The sequence below is a fragment of the Sabethes cyaneus genome, chromosome 3, assembly GCF_943734655.1.
Source record: "Sabethes cyaneus chromosome 3, idSabCyanKW18_F2, whole genome shotgun sequence".
Lineage (NCBI taxonomy): Eukaryota > Metazoa > Arthropoda > Insecta > Diptera > Culicidae > Sabethes > Sabethes cyaneus.
Window position 1 is genome coordinate 230,306,292 of NC_071355.1, and position 16,024 is coordinate 230,322,315.

At 40.6% G+C, this 16,024-nt stretch overlaps 3 protein-coding genes across 3 annotated transcripts; 1 reads left to right on the forward strand and 2 right to left on the reverse strand.

Moving 5' to 3' along the window:
- Positions 1 to 730: 730 nt before the first annotated feature.
- LOC128742873 (NHP2-like protein 1 homolog) lies at positions 731 to 1,450 on the reverse strand. Its single transcript, XM_053839362.1, has 2 exons — positions 1,337 to 1,450; positions 731 to 1,214 (listed from the first exon to the last, which is right to left on the reverse strand). The coding sequence occupies exons 1-2, from the start codon at positions 1,337 to 1,339 to the stop codon at positions 834 to 836; spliced, it is 384 nt and encodes a 127-aa protein (XP_053695337.1). The 5' UTR covers positions 1,340 to 1,450; the 3' UTR covers positions 731 to 833.
- A 2,034-nt stretch (positions 1,451 to 3,484) lies between these two features.
- LOC128743307 (uncharacterized) lies at positions 3,485 to 5,195 on the forward strand. Its single transcript, XM_053839861.1, has 2 exons — positions 3,485 to 4,415; positions 4,536 to 5,195. The coding sequence occupies exons 1-2, from the start codon at positions 3,606 to 3,608 to the stop codon at positions 4,635 to 4,637; spliced, it is 912 nt and encodes a 303-aa protein (XP_053695836.1). The 5' UTR covers positions 3,485 to 3,605; the 3' UTR covers positions 4,638 to 5,195.
- Positions 5,196 to 5,307: 112 nt separating this feature from the next.
- On the reverse strand, positions 5,308 to 13,287 carry LOC128742020 (transport and Golgi organization protein 1). Its single transcript, XM_053838194.1, has 9 exons — positions 13,139 to 13,287; positions 11,498 to 12,934; positions 11,078 to 11,430; positions 10,221 to 11,024; positions 9,992 to 10,152; positions 9,832 to 9,933; positions 9,350 to 9,561; positions 8,654 to 9,283; positions 5,308 to 5,738 (listed from the first exon to the last, which is right to left on the reverse strand). The coding sequence occupies exons 1-9, from the start codon at positions 13,242 to 13,244 to the stop codon at positions 5,650 to 5,652; spliced, it is 3,894 nt and encodes a 1,297-aa protein (XP_053694169.1). The 5' UTR covers positions 13,245 to 13,287; the 3' UTR covers positions 5,308 to 5,649.
- Between the last annotated feature and the right edge of the window lie 2,737 nt (positions 13,288 to 16,024).

Sequence of the window (16,024 nt, forward strand, 5' to 3'; positions counted from 1 at the left end):
CTAGGCTACTGTTCAATGAAAGCAAAGCCTTGATGCTACATTCCGTTATCGAAACTTGACCTTCTGTTTTTGTACGATAGACTTCGCAGCCAGCTGTTAGAGTACAGGACAATTGCAGGGCCAGTTTGCTACGATCCTATTGCCTCTAACAGCCTCTCCCAGCCGAGATTCGAACATATGGCGACTGGCTTATTAGGCCAGCATCATACCTCGAGGCCAACTGCTGTTCAATACTCTGATCAAAACCTCCAAGATCTGTTAGCAGATAGACAATCGAAACGAACTGCGCGTGAGCAAGGATGTTACAAATTTATTCGTTTTTTTCCAAAAACTTGTAGGTACATATTCCATAAAACATGGACAGGTTATCTCTCCAATGAATATTCGGTATTTTTCTGAGACCAGTATTCCTTTTCTAGTGGTTAGCTGCCGTCGATACATACCTCGACGACTGTTTTTATTCTAATAATAGAATATGGCACAGAAACTGCCTGCCACTGCCACTAGTATGAATGCAACACACAGAAGGTTAGAGGAACCGGAAAATATTCAGCTATTTACCATATCAACATACAATGCTTTGTAGAATTCGGATTCTCTATTTGACCGTAAGCTACTACTATTTGATTAACTAAAAATGAAAATATGTACCTTTTTATATTTATGAAAGTATGAGGTATGGAAATTTCTACTTTAAACTAAAAAGAAAATTTCTTTTTTTCAATTTATATTTTTTAAATGCTTATTTATTAAACATCTGTGTCGTAATTTCCTATCATATAGATCTACTCACATAGATGAAATGATTCAAGTGTATAATTTGTACCTTAGTTTTAAACCAGCAAACGCTCGATCTCCTGCTGAATGGTTACAATCTGTGATTTTAGCTGTGAGCCCTCATTGATGGTTACCGAACACGCCACGATCGGGCGTGAAACCCCACAGGCACGACCGAGGGCTTGCTTCGAGCGCACGAACACGTACGGTACGTTCTTATCTTCACACAGCAGTGGCAGATGGAGAATGATTTCCAGCGGCTCGGCATCGGCAGCCATGACGATAAACTCCGACAGACCACGATTGAGCGTTTTGGTTGCCTCGTTGGCACCGCGACGGAGCTGTTTGTAGTTAACGGCCTGCTGGATTAGGGTCATTATTTTTGACGTCAGCGCTTGGTCCGCCAGCGGATAAGCCTTTGGGTTTACTTCTTCCGTCTGAAAGAAAATGTTCAAAAGTTTGAGGTTAGTTGCAAAACGATTGGGAACGATTTTTTTTTTTCAATATTTGATACCTTGATATTCTCAGGTTAAAACACATAAAATAAAAAAATACTTACCATTGTTGTAATAAGATTAAGAGCACAGTTTTTATCAGTTAATTTGAAGAAAACAGCAATTCAACAAAACTAAAAAGCCTCCGCATGTAGCTTCATTGGCCGCCTTCCGGAAAATGAATTTTGTTTACCTCGTGCTCGTGCTCGTGCTCGCAACGGCAGTGATGCTAGATAATTTTAACCAAATAACCAGATCGTCGAATAAAAATACAGCCTGAATTCGTTAATTGGGCCACGACTGCACTCCAGCTGATTCGCTAATTGGGCCGACTGACAGTTGTTAGAAATTTCTAAACTCGAAAATTCCATACAATTTTGACATTCAAGTTGTCACATAGCCCAATTAGCGAACACCCAATTAACGAACCGCCCAATTAACGAACCACCAATTAACGAAACTTTGCTGTATATCAGGGGCTTGCGATGGGTGCCATGTTTTTGTTGCCAACATCTCAGAACATCTCGACAAGGATTGGCAGCAAATTTACCTGTCAGACGGGCGCTTTTCCCAGCGGGGTGCTATCCGTATCTTAACGAACGGTGTTTGACAGTCCACTTAACGAAGGGCGCTATTTCAAAAAATGCAAGAAATAGCGCCCGTCTGACAGGTAGATTTGCTGCCAACCTTTGTCGAGATGTGCTGAGATGTTGGCAACAAAAACATGGCACCCATCGCAAGCCCCTGGCTTTTCCTGCAATAGCGCCCTTCGTTAAGTCGACTGTCAAACACCGTTCGTTAAGATAGGGATAGCACCCCGCTGAAATATATGTATTTATCAGTTAAATTTGTGGAATAGCAACTGTGAGTCGAATGCAGTTCTAACTATAAACATCAAGTTTGTTGGTCAAAAACCTGTTATATTTTTCCTGTGACTATTTTGACTATAAATGAGATCTACCTACAAACGCTACAAATAACACAAATAATTAAATTGTTAAGTTAACGATCAATGAAAACTCTGTATCTGTATATCTGGCACCTCTGAACGAATGTCGATGCAAAAGGATTTGCTTTTCTAGTCGAGGTCAAACTGGTCGAATTTTTTTCCATGTTGGGTATTGCTATAATAGAGTTTCACACAGGCGAACATAACCTCGCTTCTTTGACGTCTATCGGTGGTTTGGGTGGTTTGTCAACATAGACTTAAAATGTGGGTTAACATGATGAAAGTGAATAATGCGTAGGCCCTTAACGGCAAGTCCGAAAAGCACAAAAACTGCCATTACAAGAAGTTTGGACTTTTGGAGGACGACACTGCTGGACAACACGCTTTCAAGACGTTTACCTCCAATTTATGCATATCGCGTTTGAACATCAAGTTTGTTGGCCAAAAACCTGTTATATTTTTCCTGTGACTATTTTGAGCAGAAATCGTTTCGGTCTCTTCGGCGTAGTTGTTGTTTGGATTGTAACGAAAAAGTGCGCCGAAGATACCGAAACGATTTAATATAAAATAACACTTTTATTAGCGAAAAAGCGCCCACCTTACAGACAAATTTGCTGCCAACATTGTCGAGTGAAACGAATGCGATGACTTGCTATCTCTTTTTCGAAAGTTGTACCCATTAGCCGCCATTTATCGACCTTTTCGCGTGCGAAATGGCGGCTGGTGGGTACAGCTTTCGGAGAACGTTATCTCATCTCTTTGGCAACTTTATTCACGTCAAGTTGATATTTCCAGCCTTAATTGTTGTTGTAGAACTTTTAAGCATACGTGAGCGGAGTTTACAAATGTAAATCCACCTTTTCGCGTGCGTAATGGCGGCTAGTGGGTGCATCTTTCGGAAAACCTTGGCATGCCTTTGGCAACTTCATTTACGTCAAGTTGATATTTCCAGCAGCCTTGATTGATTGTTGTAGAACTTTCAAGTGTACGTCAGCGTAGTTCCCAAAAGCAAATAAACATTGTCGAAAAGTGTACCCACTAGCCGCCATTAAGCGCGCGAATGGTGGATAGGCCGCGAAAAAGTGGATACTTGGGTAGATATGATGAATGATAAAATCTGGCATCTCTGTTTCTGAATATTTCGAATATTTTTCTATATCGAGCATTTCGAAACGAAGTTTTCGACCGTTTCGACCTTGCAAATTCTGACAGTTCGTTTTGTTTACACAGGAAGCAAACTTTACATTGGAGGAATAGATTTTCAATTTTTAGGAGTAAAAACACTTTTTAATCAATATTTTAATGTTTTCAAACGAATTTTGCATGTTGTGCAACCTCCAGCTGATCGTCACAATTCAGTAGGTGAGTTTGTGCTTGGTCTTACAATGGAGCACGGAAACAACGAATTCGCATTGAGTGCACTAAAGAACCTGGAACCGTTGGTAAATCCTGTCCGTCAGTATCAAAATCGATCAAAGAAAAGAACGGATCACAGCCAGAATGATGAAAATGCGCTCGCAGGCGGTGGTAGCGAGTGCCGAAGTGGAGGTGAAAAAAAGCTGGCAGAAGTTCTTGCCAAAATCGCCAGCTTGCAGCGTAATGCCGAAAGTTGCATAGACCGTACCAAGCTGGTGCGGACGTATAACGTAAAGTTGCGTCTTAAGAAAACGTCCTTATATAAATGTTTCGATTGCGACAGCTGTTTTACTAATGCAGACTTTTTGGAGTTGCATGAAAAGTCACACGCGGTGCTGGAAGCAGATTTATCTGGTTCGCGTCAGGATCAGGATATTGATCTTAGCCAGGAGCAGTCAGTGGATGAGTCGGAGATGAATCTCAAGCAGAATGTTTGGTTTCCGGAAGATTTTGATGATGCCGACCGGGACGATGAGGATGGAATGATTCAACTGGACTGTACGGTTGAGGAGAGTGAGGATAATTTTGATATTACCTTCGATAGAACGAAGTGCGAGAAAACCTATACGGTGAAATATAAAGTAAAGAAGGAACCGGTGGGAAAGTGTGAAAGATGCGAAAAGTTGTTCTACAACTTGGCTGCTCTGGAGCTGCACAAAGCCGAGCACGAGCAATTTATGGATTTTGATTCCGTGGAGCCGAAGATAAACATTGATTCGCCAAAAATCGAAGAAAGTACCATGACTCTGGATGACAGCTTTTATCAAGCGATTTCCGAGGTAAGTGGAGTTTTGCGTTTGCTTGGAAAAAAATTGCTGTTGTTAGGAGCGTATATTAAAATTAATTGAAGACTGTTAGTGAGTCATGAATTCAGCCAATTTTTTTTTCTTGTTTTTTAGAAAGACATCAGCGATTTGGAGGTAAGTGATAGTGGCAATCAAACTTTGAACTGTTCTGCACAAAAAGTGGATCGAGATTGCGAAGGCAGTTTTAGTTGCTAATGTTTAACACAGTAAAACACGCCATTAACAATTTCATCAAAGAAATATCACATAAAATATGCTCCAGCGCAATCCATTCGAAACATGCTTGTGAATATCTCGACATAATCTGATTACTTTTACACTTATGTTCTCGCTTAGTCTTGAATGATCACACCTAGCGTGCTCGAAATTGTAATTATAGTTACTGTGTTGTATTCTATGTTTAAATAATGCTCTTCGTGTTTGCAAAGAGGGAACAAAATACCAATTTGTTTCAACTTTTGACATTCAGGATTTGCTTTTAAAATACTGTATTTCTTGAAGCTGAAGCTCTGCTAAAACTCGTCAGGAGATTAATGTTACCTGTATCGTAGTTATCATTCTGCAACAAATGCTATTTTTCAACTTTCAATCAGATGCTTAGTTGATGTCCTGCAGTTATAAACTTGTGTAGATTGTTAATGCTGAACAGAAATGAAGACTCGGCTTAAATAAAAATAAAACATAGTTCCGCGTGAATGTTTTAATCCTAGAACAACATGTATGAAGTCATTCAATTCATAAATATGCAATAAAACGTAAATGAAAAGAAATATTGGTTTAATTATTTCGGTGACAGTTTGAAGCAACTATTATAACTGGACTGGTTAGGATTAGGAAGTCATCTCATTCAACCGTAAACATGAAGTACTGCGTAAATATTTTATTTATATTTGAAAACAAATTGAGTCACATAATGTGTAATGTTCCCAATCATTCACGTTTTGCCAATAATCACTAGAATGTCCACTATTTGTACAGACGTCCCATGTAAATAAATTCATGTCAATTCAGGATAATTACCTGTGGTTACTAGAGAACTAATTGTTGAAGTTAACGAAATGCTATTCTGTAATTAAATGAGTTTAGTTTCACAACAAGTATAAAACGTCACTTGATTCGGTTAAATTGCACTATTATTTGATTCAAACAGAAAACGGAGCTTTTTCCATCAATCAGTAAAACACTACAGCTACGTTTATGTTAACATTTAGGATGAAGGTTTACTGTTTGGGTTTTTAAATTGTTTGCCGCCTTTCCGCGTTGCTATCGAGTCCTGTGAGCCGGAACTGAAACCGCCTAGGATGAGCACAAGAAAACACCGAAACCAGCGCAACCAAGTGGGGGAAGTAACCGCAAATCGGAAAAGAACCGCAGAAATGCATAGGAAATGATCACATTAAATACGAACGCTACGCTACGACTATTCTTTTGTGAAGTAATGTGATAACCATTAATGATAAACAAATGAGTAGAATGTAAAATCATATGTACATACAATGGACACTGACTACAGTCACGCGTACCCTCTTTTGGTTTTGGGTTTTTTACCCCTCCATCAATAGCCAGAAGTTTTTCAGCTCTTGTATTTTGCGGTTGATCGAGTGGGGATGATTTGTTGAGCCAAACACATACATATACAAACACAAACACAAGGTTAAATCTATTGTTAGTAGGATGACTTATGTGGTTTAAGTTCAAAAGCACGGTTGAACTTTGAAACTAAGCTACGGACACACTTGTCTCGAAGTATGTTTCAGCTATTAGTACTGAATGTGGGAAATGCGTAAAATATGAAAATGATTTTTTAGGATGGGGTTTTCCGCAAAAAAAAACAAGTAAAATGACCATATTGTTGAGAATGGTGGTAAAAAATAAAATAAACTACTGCAAGTTTCATATTTAGTATATGACCAAAGGGTAGCAGTAGCCGTATAATCGATACTACACCCAAATTAGAAAGATAGATGCAAACCGGATTCGATGTGAACATCGTTTTTGCGTTATTTATTCAGCATTCTGGCAACGTGTTCTGTCCAACGCATCCATCCAAGTTTAACCACTTCGTTTCCCGTCATCTCCATACACCGTTTTTCTGTACACCGCCAAAGATGGCTCTTACTTAGCAGCCGTCGTTTGAAAACTCTGAATGATCGTAGGTCCTCTTTGAACAATGTCAAGGTGCACTTTATATTAGGAAACTTAGGGTATTCGACTGGGGTATTTGGTCTATCACCATCCCAAGTCTTTTGCCGACAGCATTACATATTATCGGTAATACAGATTATTAAACCGGGTTTGTTAAAAATTGTGTTACCTTCGCCGTTGATCGCCGTTCGCCTTTTGTCACCTTCTAGTAGAAAATCAGATCGGATAACCGTCACCTTGTCGAAGTCCCTTGCGAGATTTACATGGGTCCGAAAAACCAACCGAAATTCTCACAGAGAACTGAATTCCATCCTGTGCTCCTGTTTGTGTCACATCCTAACACAACATATCTGCGCTGCGTTCTTTTCATCCAATATTTATTCGACCAATCGACGTAACCGACTCGGTACCACACGGTCTGCGACGTGGCTGTTTCAACGGTGCTCCAACAGACCTCAAGAGGGGTTTCTTCCGGTTCTTTCTTTCCGACAGTAAGGCTTTGATGGATAACGTCTCTCAGAAGTGTCGCCTATCTATCAAATCGTGGTCGGTTTGTTATTCTATCTAGTTGGATAACCTTCAGTTGTACCAATTGCGAAGGTTATACTGGAAAAAGGTACTACAAATGGTCATGCTTTTGAAGGCGGCGAAGTTCATAAATTTTAGATCGTTTTTGCTCGTTTGCTGGTATACACTAAACCGTCCAATCACCGGTTTGAATTCCTCCTCTTGACCAACCTGAACATTGTCCCTCTCTGTTTCCGATGATGATCTTGAGGTGTGTCGTAAAACTAATCATCAGTAATTCCAAGGTGGCGGCTGGACACGCGTACGATACTGATGTTGAAGAACGTACGTACCATCGTTTTCTTCAAACATACCTTCTGCAGCACTATGATGCCAAACTTGCGGTTCTTCAATTCTGCGGTAAGTACTCGGCTACTTTCTAGAACATTTGGAGATCCATGGTTCTATGTTCCGAGTTTTCAATTCAAAGACCGATTTCGTCGCCAGGGACTTTGCCGATTATTCCGATTACTTATTGCGTTGTTCGTTACTTGACGTTTTCGCCTACTTGCAAAGCCCGCAACTAACCCCACTGTTATGCAGGAGGACCAACGTAGTGCTACTGTTTTAACTCCCTCTTAATATCTACCATTAATTGCATTAACAAATCTCTAACAGTTAAGCTGTGGTGAACATATTAAAATATTCCTGCAGCAAATTATAAAAAAGTTGATCTATTATAGATTTTTTTATACTGGCAATAGAAAAAAAATAATTCTAACAACCAATGATTAAGCATAGTTACGAACTAAACGTTTTAATTTAAATATTATTTAATAAAGCTGACTATATGAATATGACTGAATAAAACTAAACAGAACTGAGTAAAGGTGTAGTTATGGGAAAACAAACGAAAGCAACGGAACAACGAAAAGAAGCTTTTTATGGATGAAGCAATTCCTGAAGCAAGCTTTTTGAAAGCAAGACAGGGACAATGTTCGAATTTTTCTTTTGTACACGTGAACACGAAACAACTGAGCACACTGAATAGGTTCCGTTTGTGTTGTATTTTTCTTTGCTTTTTTATTGATATATTCTTTGAGACTATTTGCGATAGTGTTTTGCTTTTTGACCAATCAGTGCTGAACTCTCAATCGGAACATCATTCAAAACAAACAGTTGTCGACGATTTGCTAGCGCCTGCTTGCGTGCCTATTTTTGCGGAAGCAACCCATCGCATACACGCACATGTGAAATGCACAAAGAGAGGATACCGGACAGTGTTAGCAGTGAACGGCGATGAGAAGTGATAAGTTAATCTAGCCCGTTACGTTTGAGGGTGTTTTCTTTTGGGCAAGTACATGCGCATGATCTTATTTGCATTTTTAAATAAACAATTCTAACTAAGCGTATAGGAGTTTTAACAAAAAAAAAAGTACAGCGAATGGATAGGTTTCGATTCCCGCAGAAGGTTGAAAGCAATTCCAATTGACGCTGTGCGTGTTAATGCATATTCTACCACTCGTCAAACTCGTCATCGGAGTAATGATTGCTACTACCTTGGTATTTTTTGTTCCTAGGATCCTGAATTGGTGGCGAGGTTGTCCTCATTCCGGGTGGCGAGAATGCTTTAGGGTATTTTCCACCAGCTCCTCCGCTGCCGCTGGTGCGGCCATCGCGTTCTCTAACGTCGCGATCGCGATCAGGTAAGTCATGGTCCCGATCCCGATCCCGATCCCGATCTCGGCCTCTTTCCCGTTCCCGATCTCGCTCCCTATTTGACCAAGCATCTCGATCACGCTCATAGCTCGAACGCCGCATGTACGGTGGAGGTGAGGGAGGTGGACTAAAATCGGTTTCCGTTTCATAATTGGACATCACCGAGTAATCGTACCGGCTGTCCGGCGAGTATCGACCACGATCTGGGCTATAGCGGTCACGACTTTCGATTACATTTGGACTATACCGATTGGGGGGTGGGGATGTAAGTCGACCTAGCGGAGCAGGACGTAGCTCTCCTGGACCCGGAGGGGGCATAAAAGGAGGCATGAATGGGGGTCCGAAAGGGGGTGGCATAAATGGTGGAGGTGGAAGACCCATCATAGGCGCATTTGGAGATTCCACTCGAATCGGAGATGGAGCTGTGAGGTTTAGGTCAGTTGAGGGAACTGGGTTCGGTATTAGGCCATCTAAAACGTTATAAACATTAGTTGCATAATAAATCGAGTAAAACGAACCGGAGTTGAGTTCCTTACCTGTGTTACTCGTATTGATGACGGAAGCATCCCCAAGTGCGGTTAGCTTGCGTCGCAATGCGCTGGATTCATTGCGAGCTTCTTCGAGACGACGTTCAGCTTGTCGTGCGGCAAGCCACGCATCGTGAGATCGTGTTTCTAACGCTGTATACTGAGCTTTATGGGCAGTGGCTTGGGCCTCTATTTCGGCTCGAAGTTTATCATTTTGTGACCTTAAAATAAAACCAATTAGCGTGCAGCGAAAAACGCAATCACACGTAACGTGTAGCATAAAGCACCATAGCAATACAACATAGAATAGAAATAGACTGGCTAGCTATACGGTCAAGTTTAAACGATATGAAAAACAAAGTACCGTTCTTCGTACTGCTCAATGAGCGAATGAACTGTGCTGCATGGAAAAATCGTGAACATACACAAGTAAGGAACGAAATCACAAAGTATCACAGATGCTTACAATACAGTTGGTCATTATTACTCACTTCAATTGCTGAATCTCATCCTGCATCAGCCTTATTCGTTCGACAGTGCTTGTTGTTTCGCCCTGCTGTTGCATCCACATAGCTTCTTTGATACTCAGCTCTCTGCATATTGAAAAACGTTTGTAATTAGGTTACTTAGATGTTGTGTTAAATAACTCACTTTTGTAGTTGAGTTTCCTTATCTTTAAAGTAGGACGACAGCACTTCCAGCCGAGTTTCAGCTTCGAGTTTGTCCTTTTCGGCTTGACCGTAATCCTTCTTCAGTGCAGAAATTTCTTCATTAATTATTTTAACATGATCATCTAACAATTGCCGAGCCACCTGAAATAAAATGAAACAATTGTAAAGGTTGTATCCAAAGCAACCATCATCTTTCAGTTCCAGCTTACAGTTTCGCCTTGTAATCTTTCCTGTAGATCCAACTTTTCCTTTTTTAGAACGGCAACCTGTGCCTTTAATTCCACGGAATCAATCAAACCATCAACGGTTCCATTGCTATTACCTCGCTTGATTTCCTTCAGACATTCTTCCAAAGCATCTACTTTCGCCTCAGCTGATCCAAGTGACTTCTTGCTCTCCTCCCACTTGGCTTGGAATACCTTCACCTCCTTATTCAACTTACCAATCTCGGCATTCGTTTCCTTTCTCAACGTATCCAATTCGGAATTTTGACCACTCTTCATATGATTTAACTCAATTTCTAAATTACTTTTCTCCAGTTTCAAATCATTAAAAGACTGTTGCAACTCTTCCAAATCTTGGCTAAATTTCGCCGACTGAGCAGCCAACGTGATCTGCAGTTCGCTGTTTTCTCGACTCTTATCGGCAAGGGTGGTATTCATGGAAAGAATAGTCTGTTGCTGTTCGTTCAACTGTCGCTGCAAATCATCTACGGTCAGCGCAATAGTTTCGCTGCCACTCTGATTCAACAGCTCGGCAACCATCTTGTTCAGTTCCAATCCGGCCTCGGCAGCAGCTTCCAGCTCTTTTTCCAACGAAGCGATCTGTTCCTGCAACTCAAGTTTCGTCTGCTCTGCATCGCTTAGTTCTTCTCGAAGTGCGATTACCATATCATTCGAACCGAACGAGCTATTTTCTATGCTGGTTAATTTGTGTTTGGTTTCCACTAGGTCGCTTTTTAGCATCGCATTCTCCTTGTGGGAAGCCATTAAATCGCGCTCAATCATATTAAGCTGCAAATGAAGAATAATTACATCACATATTATTTTAATTACCACTAGACTACCTTATAAATGAGTGGCTTTTCCTTTCGGTTTTTATTGATCAGATAGTGTCCCAAGGAAAACACTATCAGTGTGAATGAAGTAATTCCCAGAAGTAGAATCAAATCACTCATTTTGAACAGCTCAACCATTAGCATTTTCGTTATATTTATATCTTCCTCTTTCTCGGCTGAATCCTCCGGAAGTGCTGGAGGAATAGCGTTCTCCTCATCCACGGCCGGCTGTTCCTGCTGGGTTTTGATTGCAGGAATGCTCACGGTAGGATGATGGAATCCATTAGCATGCTGTTGATGAGACACCGGCTCCGCTGGTTGAGGACAAGACTGTTTATCGCAGTATCCAGTATTATCAGCAACTAAAAAAATACATGAAACCACTAATTGTTTCTTTGCAACTAAGTCATCTAATTAATGAATGCTTACCATCATCCTGTTGCAGTAAATTAGAATTTTCTTCCGAACTCGGCTCAGGAATTTCAATTTTTTGATCTTGCGATTCACCACCAAATCCTCCAATGAATGGCTTGTCGGAAGTTTCCGCCAGTCCTTCATTATCACTGTCTGCATGGTGGTGATTAACATGACCATGATCATGGTGATGATGTTGATTATCATGACCATGGTGGTGATGATGATCATGCCCATGATGGTGGTGATGATGATGCGAATGGGCTAGTAAATTTCCAAGACCTCCACGAAGAAGCTGATGAGGTTGTTTCGGTAAATCCACTACCTGTGGCGCAGATTGCTCAATTACATTTTGATTTGTACTGGCAAACGTTGATGGTTCCGTAACTATTTCCGGTTCTTCGGTTACAGGAATTTCCAAACGAGGATCCACCGTCGACACAATAATTGTGTCGTCATTGCTCTCTGAATCGGTTTGATGTTCAGTTGTCGGCTGGACAGCTGTATCACCATTAAGAGAATCCGATTCTTCGTGCAACGCGTCATTCTGCTCGATAACAGTATCATCACGTTCTTTGGAAGCGTCAACCGCTTCATTTATATCGCTCCTTGCGGTTATTTCTTCCACTGTATTGATACTATGCTCTGCGGGTTCCGCTTTTGTTGTTTCAATTGCAGGAATAGCAGTTGTAGTATCCGATGGTTTTGAAACAACTGGTTCATTTTCGTTGGCAATAGAATTTTCTGTCGTTGTCTCTGGTTGCTCTGTGGATACAACTATGCTTTCTTCTGCCTTATCCAAAACTTCGTCTGTCTTATTTAACGTATCTAAATTAGCTTCTTCTTGAACTGTTGGTTCTTTTTTTTGCTCGGCAGAATCGGATGCAGAATCTATTTCTTCCTCTTCATCATCCTCTTCTTCTTCTTCATCTTCGTCCTCTTCTTCAGCTTGGGCATCTTCCACGTTATCTAGAACTTCCGTCTCGTTTGATTTCGTTTCTACCGCATCAATACTGTTCGCTTCATCAGCTTTCGGTGGAATACTATTCGACTGCTGTGAGGTAGCTTGCCCTGAGGGAACAGTCTCTAAATCTGGAGTGGCTGCCTTCACTGATAACAACGGTTGATCAACGTTCGATTGTTCCAAAATGTCTGCAGTATTAAGAGTAGTTCCTGCTACAACATTCGAATCGGCTGTTTTTGAAGGAGTTATTGATGTGGGAACGTCTTCAGGAACCACAACCAAATTATCCTTCTTTACAAGAATTTTTATTTCTTGCACAAATGAGCGACTAACTAAACCCTCCTTGCCATCCGCCTTTCGGATGAGTAGGTCCCTTTCCTTGCCGATATCTCGTCCTAAAATTTCCACTTTGTCGTTTTTAGCGACAGTAACTTTCTGACCACCGCCACCAAAGTAATTAATCGTGGCATATGCCCTGGCAATTGGAGCTGAAAATGACGAAGATTAGTCAGAAAAAAATAATCGAGTTTGCAGCGGAAACTGTCTGTTAGTAGATATATTCCACTTTCTACACATTGGACTAATAAAGCCAAATCGAATCAGTGCATGTCTGTTCGCTTTCTTTGGACTGCACTGTTGATGTAGTACAGCGAAAGATTTGACCCAAGTTACTACCGTGAGTAACTACTTACTTTTGCATTCCGGATCCCCGCATACTTTAGCCCGACTTCCAGTAACTATTAACACTAAAATTAAACAGAAACTATGTACAAAACTAGCAAAACTTAACTTTTTCATGATTTTTCTCGCAGTTCGTTTAGCCACATCACTCCTTTTACACATACATTTGCTAAATGATGACGGATGGGTGAAATGACAGCTGCCAGCCCGAGCCAAAAGTCAAACTGAACCGTGTCCGTGTGGTATACGAAAGGTGCGTACTTCAATCTAAACGCCAACGCTCGTTTGTTATTTAAAGACTTTTGCATTTAGCTGTTTTATTGAAATAATTTGAATTTATCGTCTCTAATGATGTTTATTCAGTAATGCTTAAATTATTTTAATTATTTTCGATTCGTAGTCGTGCTAACGTAAGAACTAGAATGACTCTTAAATACCTTTGGACACTTTACTTATTGTCGGGTATCTACTTACCCAAAACCGGTCGGCACGAAGGTAATTTTATACTTATTGTAAGAACAAAAAGTAAAGTGTCCAAAGGTATTTAAGAGTTATTTTAATTATCTATAAAAACGGTAAAGACTTAGAAGCATATTTCTGTCACTCTGCGCCTTTGTATTCTATCTTCTATACCATACCATAACATGGTTTAAACTAAATTTTATTAGAATTGGTTTTTTACATGATTTTCTTATTATTTAATAATTATTCACAAACGATACATCCTATCGATGTTGGTATATGTTCATTGTCTAACCCCATAAGTACGGGAATGTATCCGGTTGTGGAACAGGTTTCAGTTTTTAACCATATCTTTTGATATCTGCCCTTAGTTAGTTCAAAATTTGATCAAAGGCATTCTAAAATCCACAATCATGCAATATTGTGCAATATTGCCCCTACACATGTCTGCCCTTATATTGCATGGAAAGTGTTTTAAACAACGTCTATGAATCTTATCGCCATAAAAGCTCATAATGCTCCAATTGAAGCAATGTATGATAGTCGAAGTAAATAGTTATTGAGTCAACTATTTTTATCCTAAAATTTATCTGTGTGAGGAAATAGTGTTCCAAAATTAAGGTTATAGCGTAGTTATATGCATTTTATTAATCTTTTCTATTCGTTTTGATACACAGATAAATCAATCGCCAAATGTGCAAAAACCTTTTAGGTGTTTTTTATTCCAACACACTTTTTACAAAACACTCAAAAGAGAAGTCAAAACTGTTTTCACAATTAAATTCCACTATTAATTAACGACTTGTAGGCTTCATCCATAGCTAAAACAACTAATCCGGGTTAATAAGACGTCGTGCATGTTCTGTGATAAGGTGAACCAATCTTGTAAAGGATGCAAACCGAAGCCTGATATGTGTAGTGGGACGAGAAGGGAAACTTGGTCACAAACGAGTGCGAGGTGGCTAACACGTGGAAACAGTTCTTTGATGGGCATCTCAATGGCGCTATAACAGAAGCTGACGGAACGGAAGTTAACCTAGCAGTGACCGTGCCTACAAACAGCGTACGTTCTGAAGAATAATAGAGCCGCCGGACTCCTTGCAGAACTCTACAAAATTGGCCAAGAACCACTAGCAACGGCATTAACTTACGGCTTTACTGGATTTTTTTAACAGCTTAGGAGCAGGTAAAACCACCGGAAGAGTAGGTCGAAGATGTAATTTGTTTCATGCCCCATCTATAAAAAGGGCGATCATCTCGATTGTTGAAATTATCGCGACATTACGTTGATCAACGCCGCCTACATGGTGCTCTCCCAAATTTTGTTACGTCAACTATCCCCAATAGCAAGAGAATTCATAGGGCAGGCAGGCTTTATGGGGGTCCGTGCTACTACGGATCAAATTTTCACTCCGACAAATTATCCAGAATTCAACGTGCCCACGCATCGTATTCTCAAGGATTTCAGGGTAGCATTCGATATAGTCGAGCGCAAGCATGGCCGATAATGCAAGAGAATAGTTTGCCGGACAAACTGACGCGGCTGATCAAAGATACGTGCGTGTTTCGGGGGCACCCTCGAGTCCCTTCGAGACAGGAAAGAGGGTTGCGGCAAGGGGATGGACTGTCCTGTATGTAACATCGATATTGAAGGTATGATCCGCCGAGCGAGCACCGAAACGAAAGGAACGATATTTGGCAAAAGTAGTCAACTCCTAGCTTTCGCAGACGACCTCGACATCATTACTAGTTAGAAACTTTGGCGCTGCACTCGAATAAAAACGAAGGCTTAAGGGATTGGGTTACAAATCAATGCGTCGAAAGCCAGATATATGGTAGGAAAAGGCTCGAAAGAAAACAACAATCCCTCCCACGGAACGGACAGTAACTATCAACGGCGACGAACTAGAAGTGGTTGTTGAATTGATATATTTCCGATTTCTGGTCAGCACCGACAATAAGGCTTGTTCGCGACAAAATCTGGACACCTCAATTTTGCAATAAAACAAATTTGCTAGAAGTTTAATCCATGAAACAATTTTATACCATTTATGTGTGTATCGTTAATAATTATCAAACAACTTAACATTACTTATTTGGTCTGCATGAAAAATTGGCGAACTTTGGAGTTTACCCTTGCCATGAGGGTCAGTGCAGACTTGTTGGCAACCAATTTAGCTGCGTTTGTCCAAGATTTTCGAAATTTATCTTTAGTTGTTGCTTGTTGTTTGTGCTGGGACAGCCCTCTTCACCAAAGCCCAATACCGCTCGATAGGGCGTAACTCTGGACAGTTAGGTGGATTCGCCTCTTTCGGTACAATATGGACTCCATTAGCATCATACCCAAACATCTTTGGCGTAGTGACAGGATGCCAAATCAGGCCAAAACAGCGAGGGTACATCATGGCTGTGTAGGAACGGTAACAATTGTTTCT

Bases quoted from the DNA above. Each gene is read 5' to 3' on its own strand.
- LOC128743307 (XM_053839861.1), top strand. From the start codon at position 3,606: ATGGAGCACGGAAACAACGAATTCGCATTGAGTGCACTAAAGAACCTG. The intron at 4,416-4,535 runs GTAAGTGGAGTT...CTTGTTTTTTAG, and splicing joins TTTATCAAGCGATTTCCGAG to AAAGACATCAGCGATTTGGA.
- LOC128742020 (XM_053838194.1), bottom strand. From the start codon at position 13,244: ATGAAAAAGTTAAGTTTTGCTAGTTTTGTACATAGTTTCTGTTTAATT. The intron at 12,935-13,138 runs GTAAGTAGTTAC...CGTCATTTTCAG, and splicing joins CGGGGATCCGGAATGCAAAA to CTCCAATTGCCAGGGCATAT. The intron at 9,934-9,991 runs GTGAGTTATTTA...TTCAATATGCAG, and splicing joins AAGGAAACTCAACTACAAAA to AGAGCTGAGTATCAAAGAAG.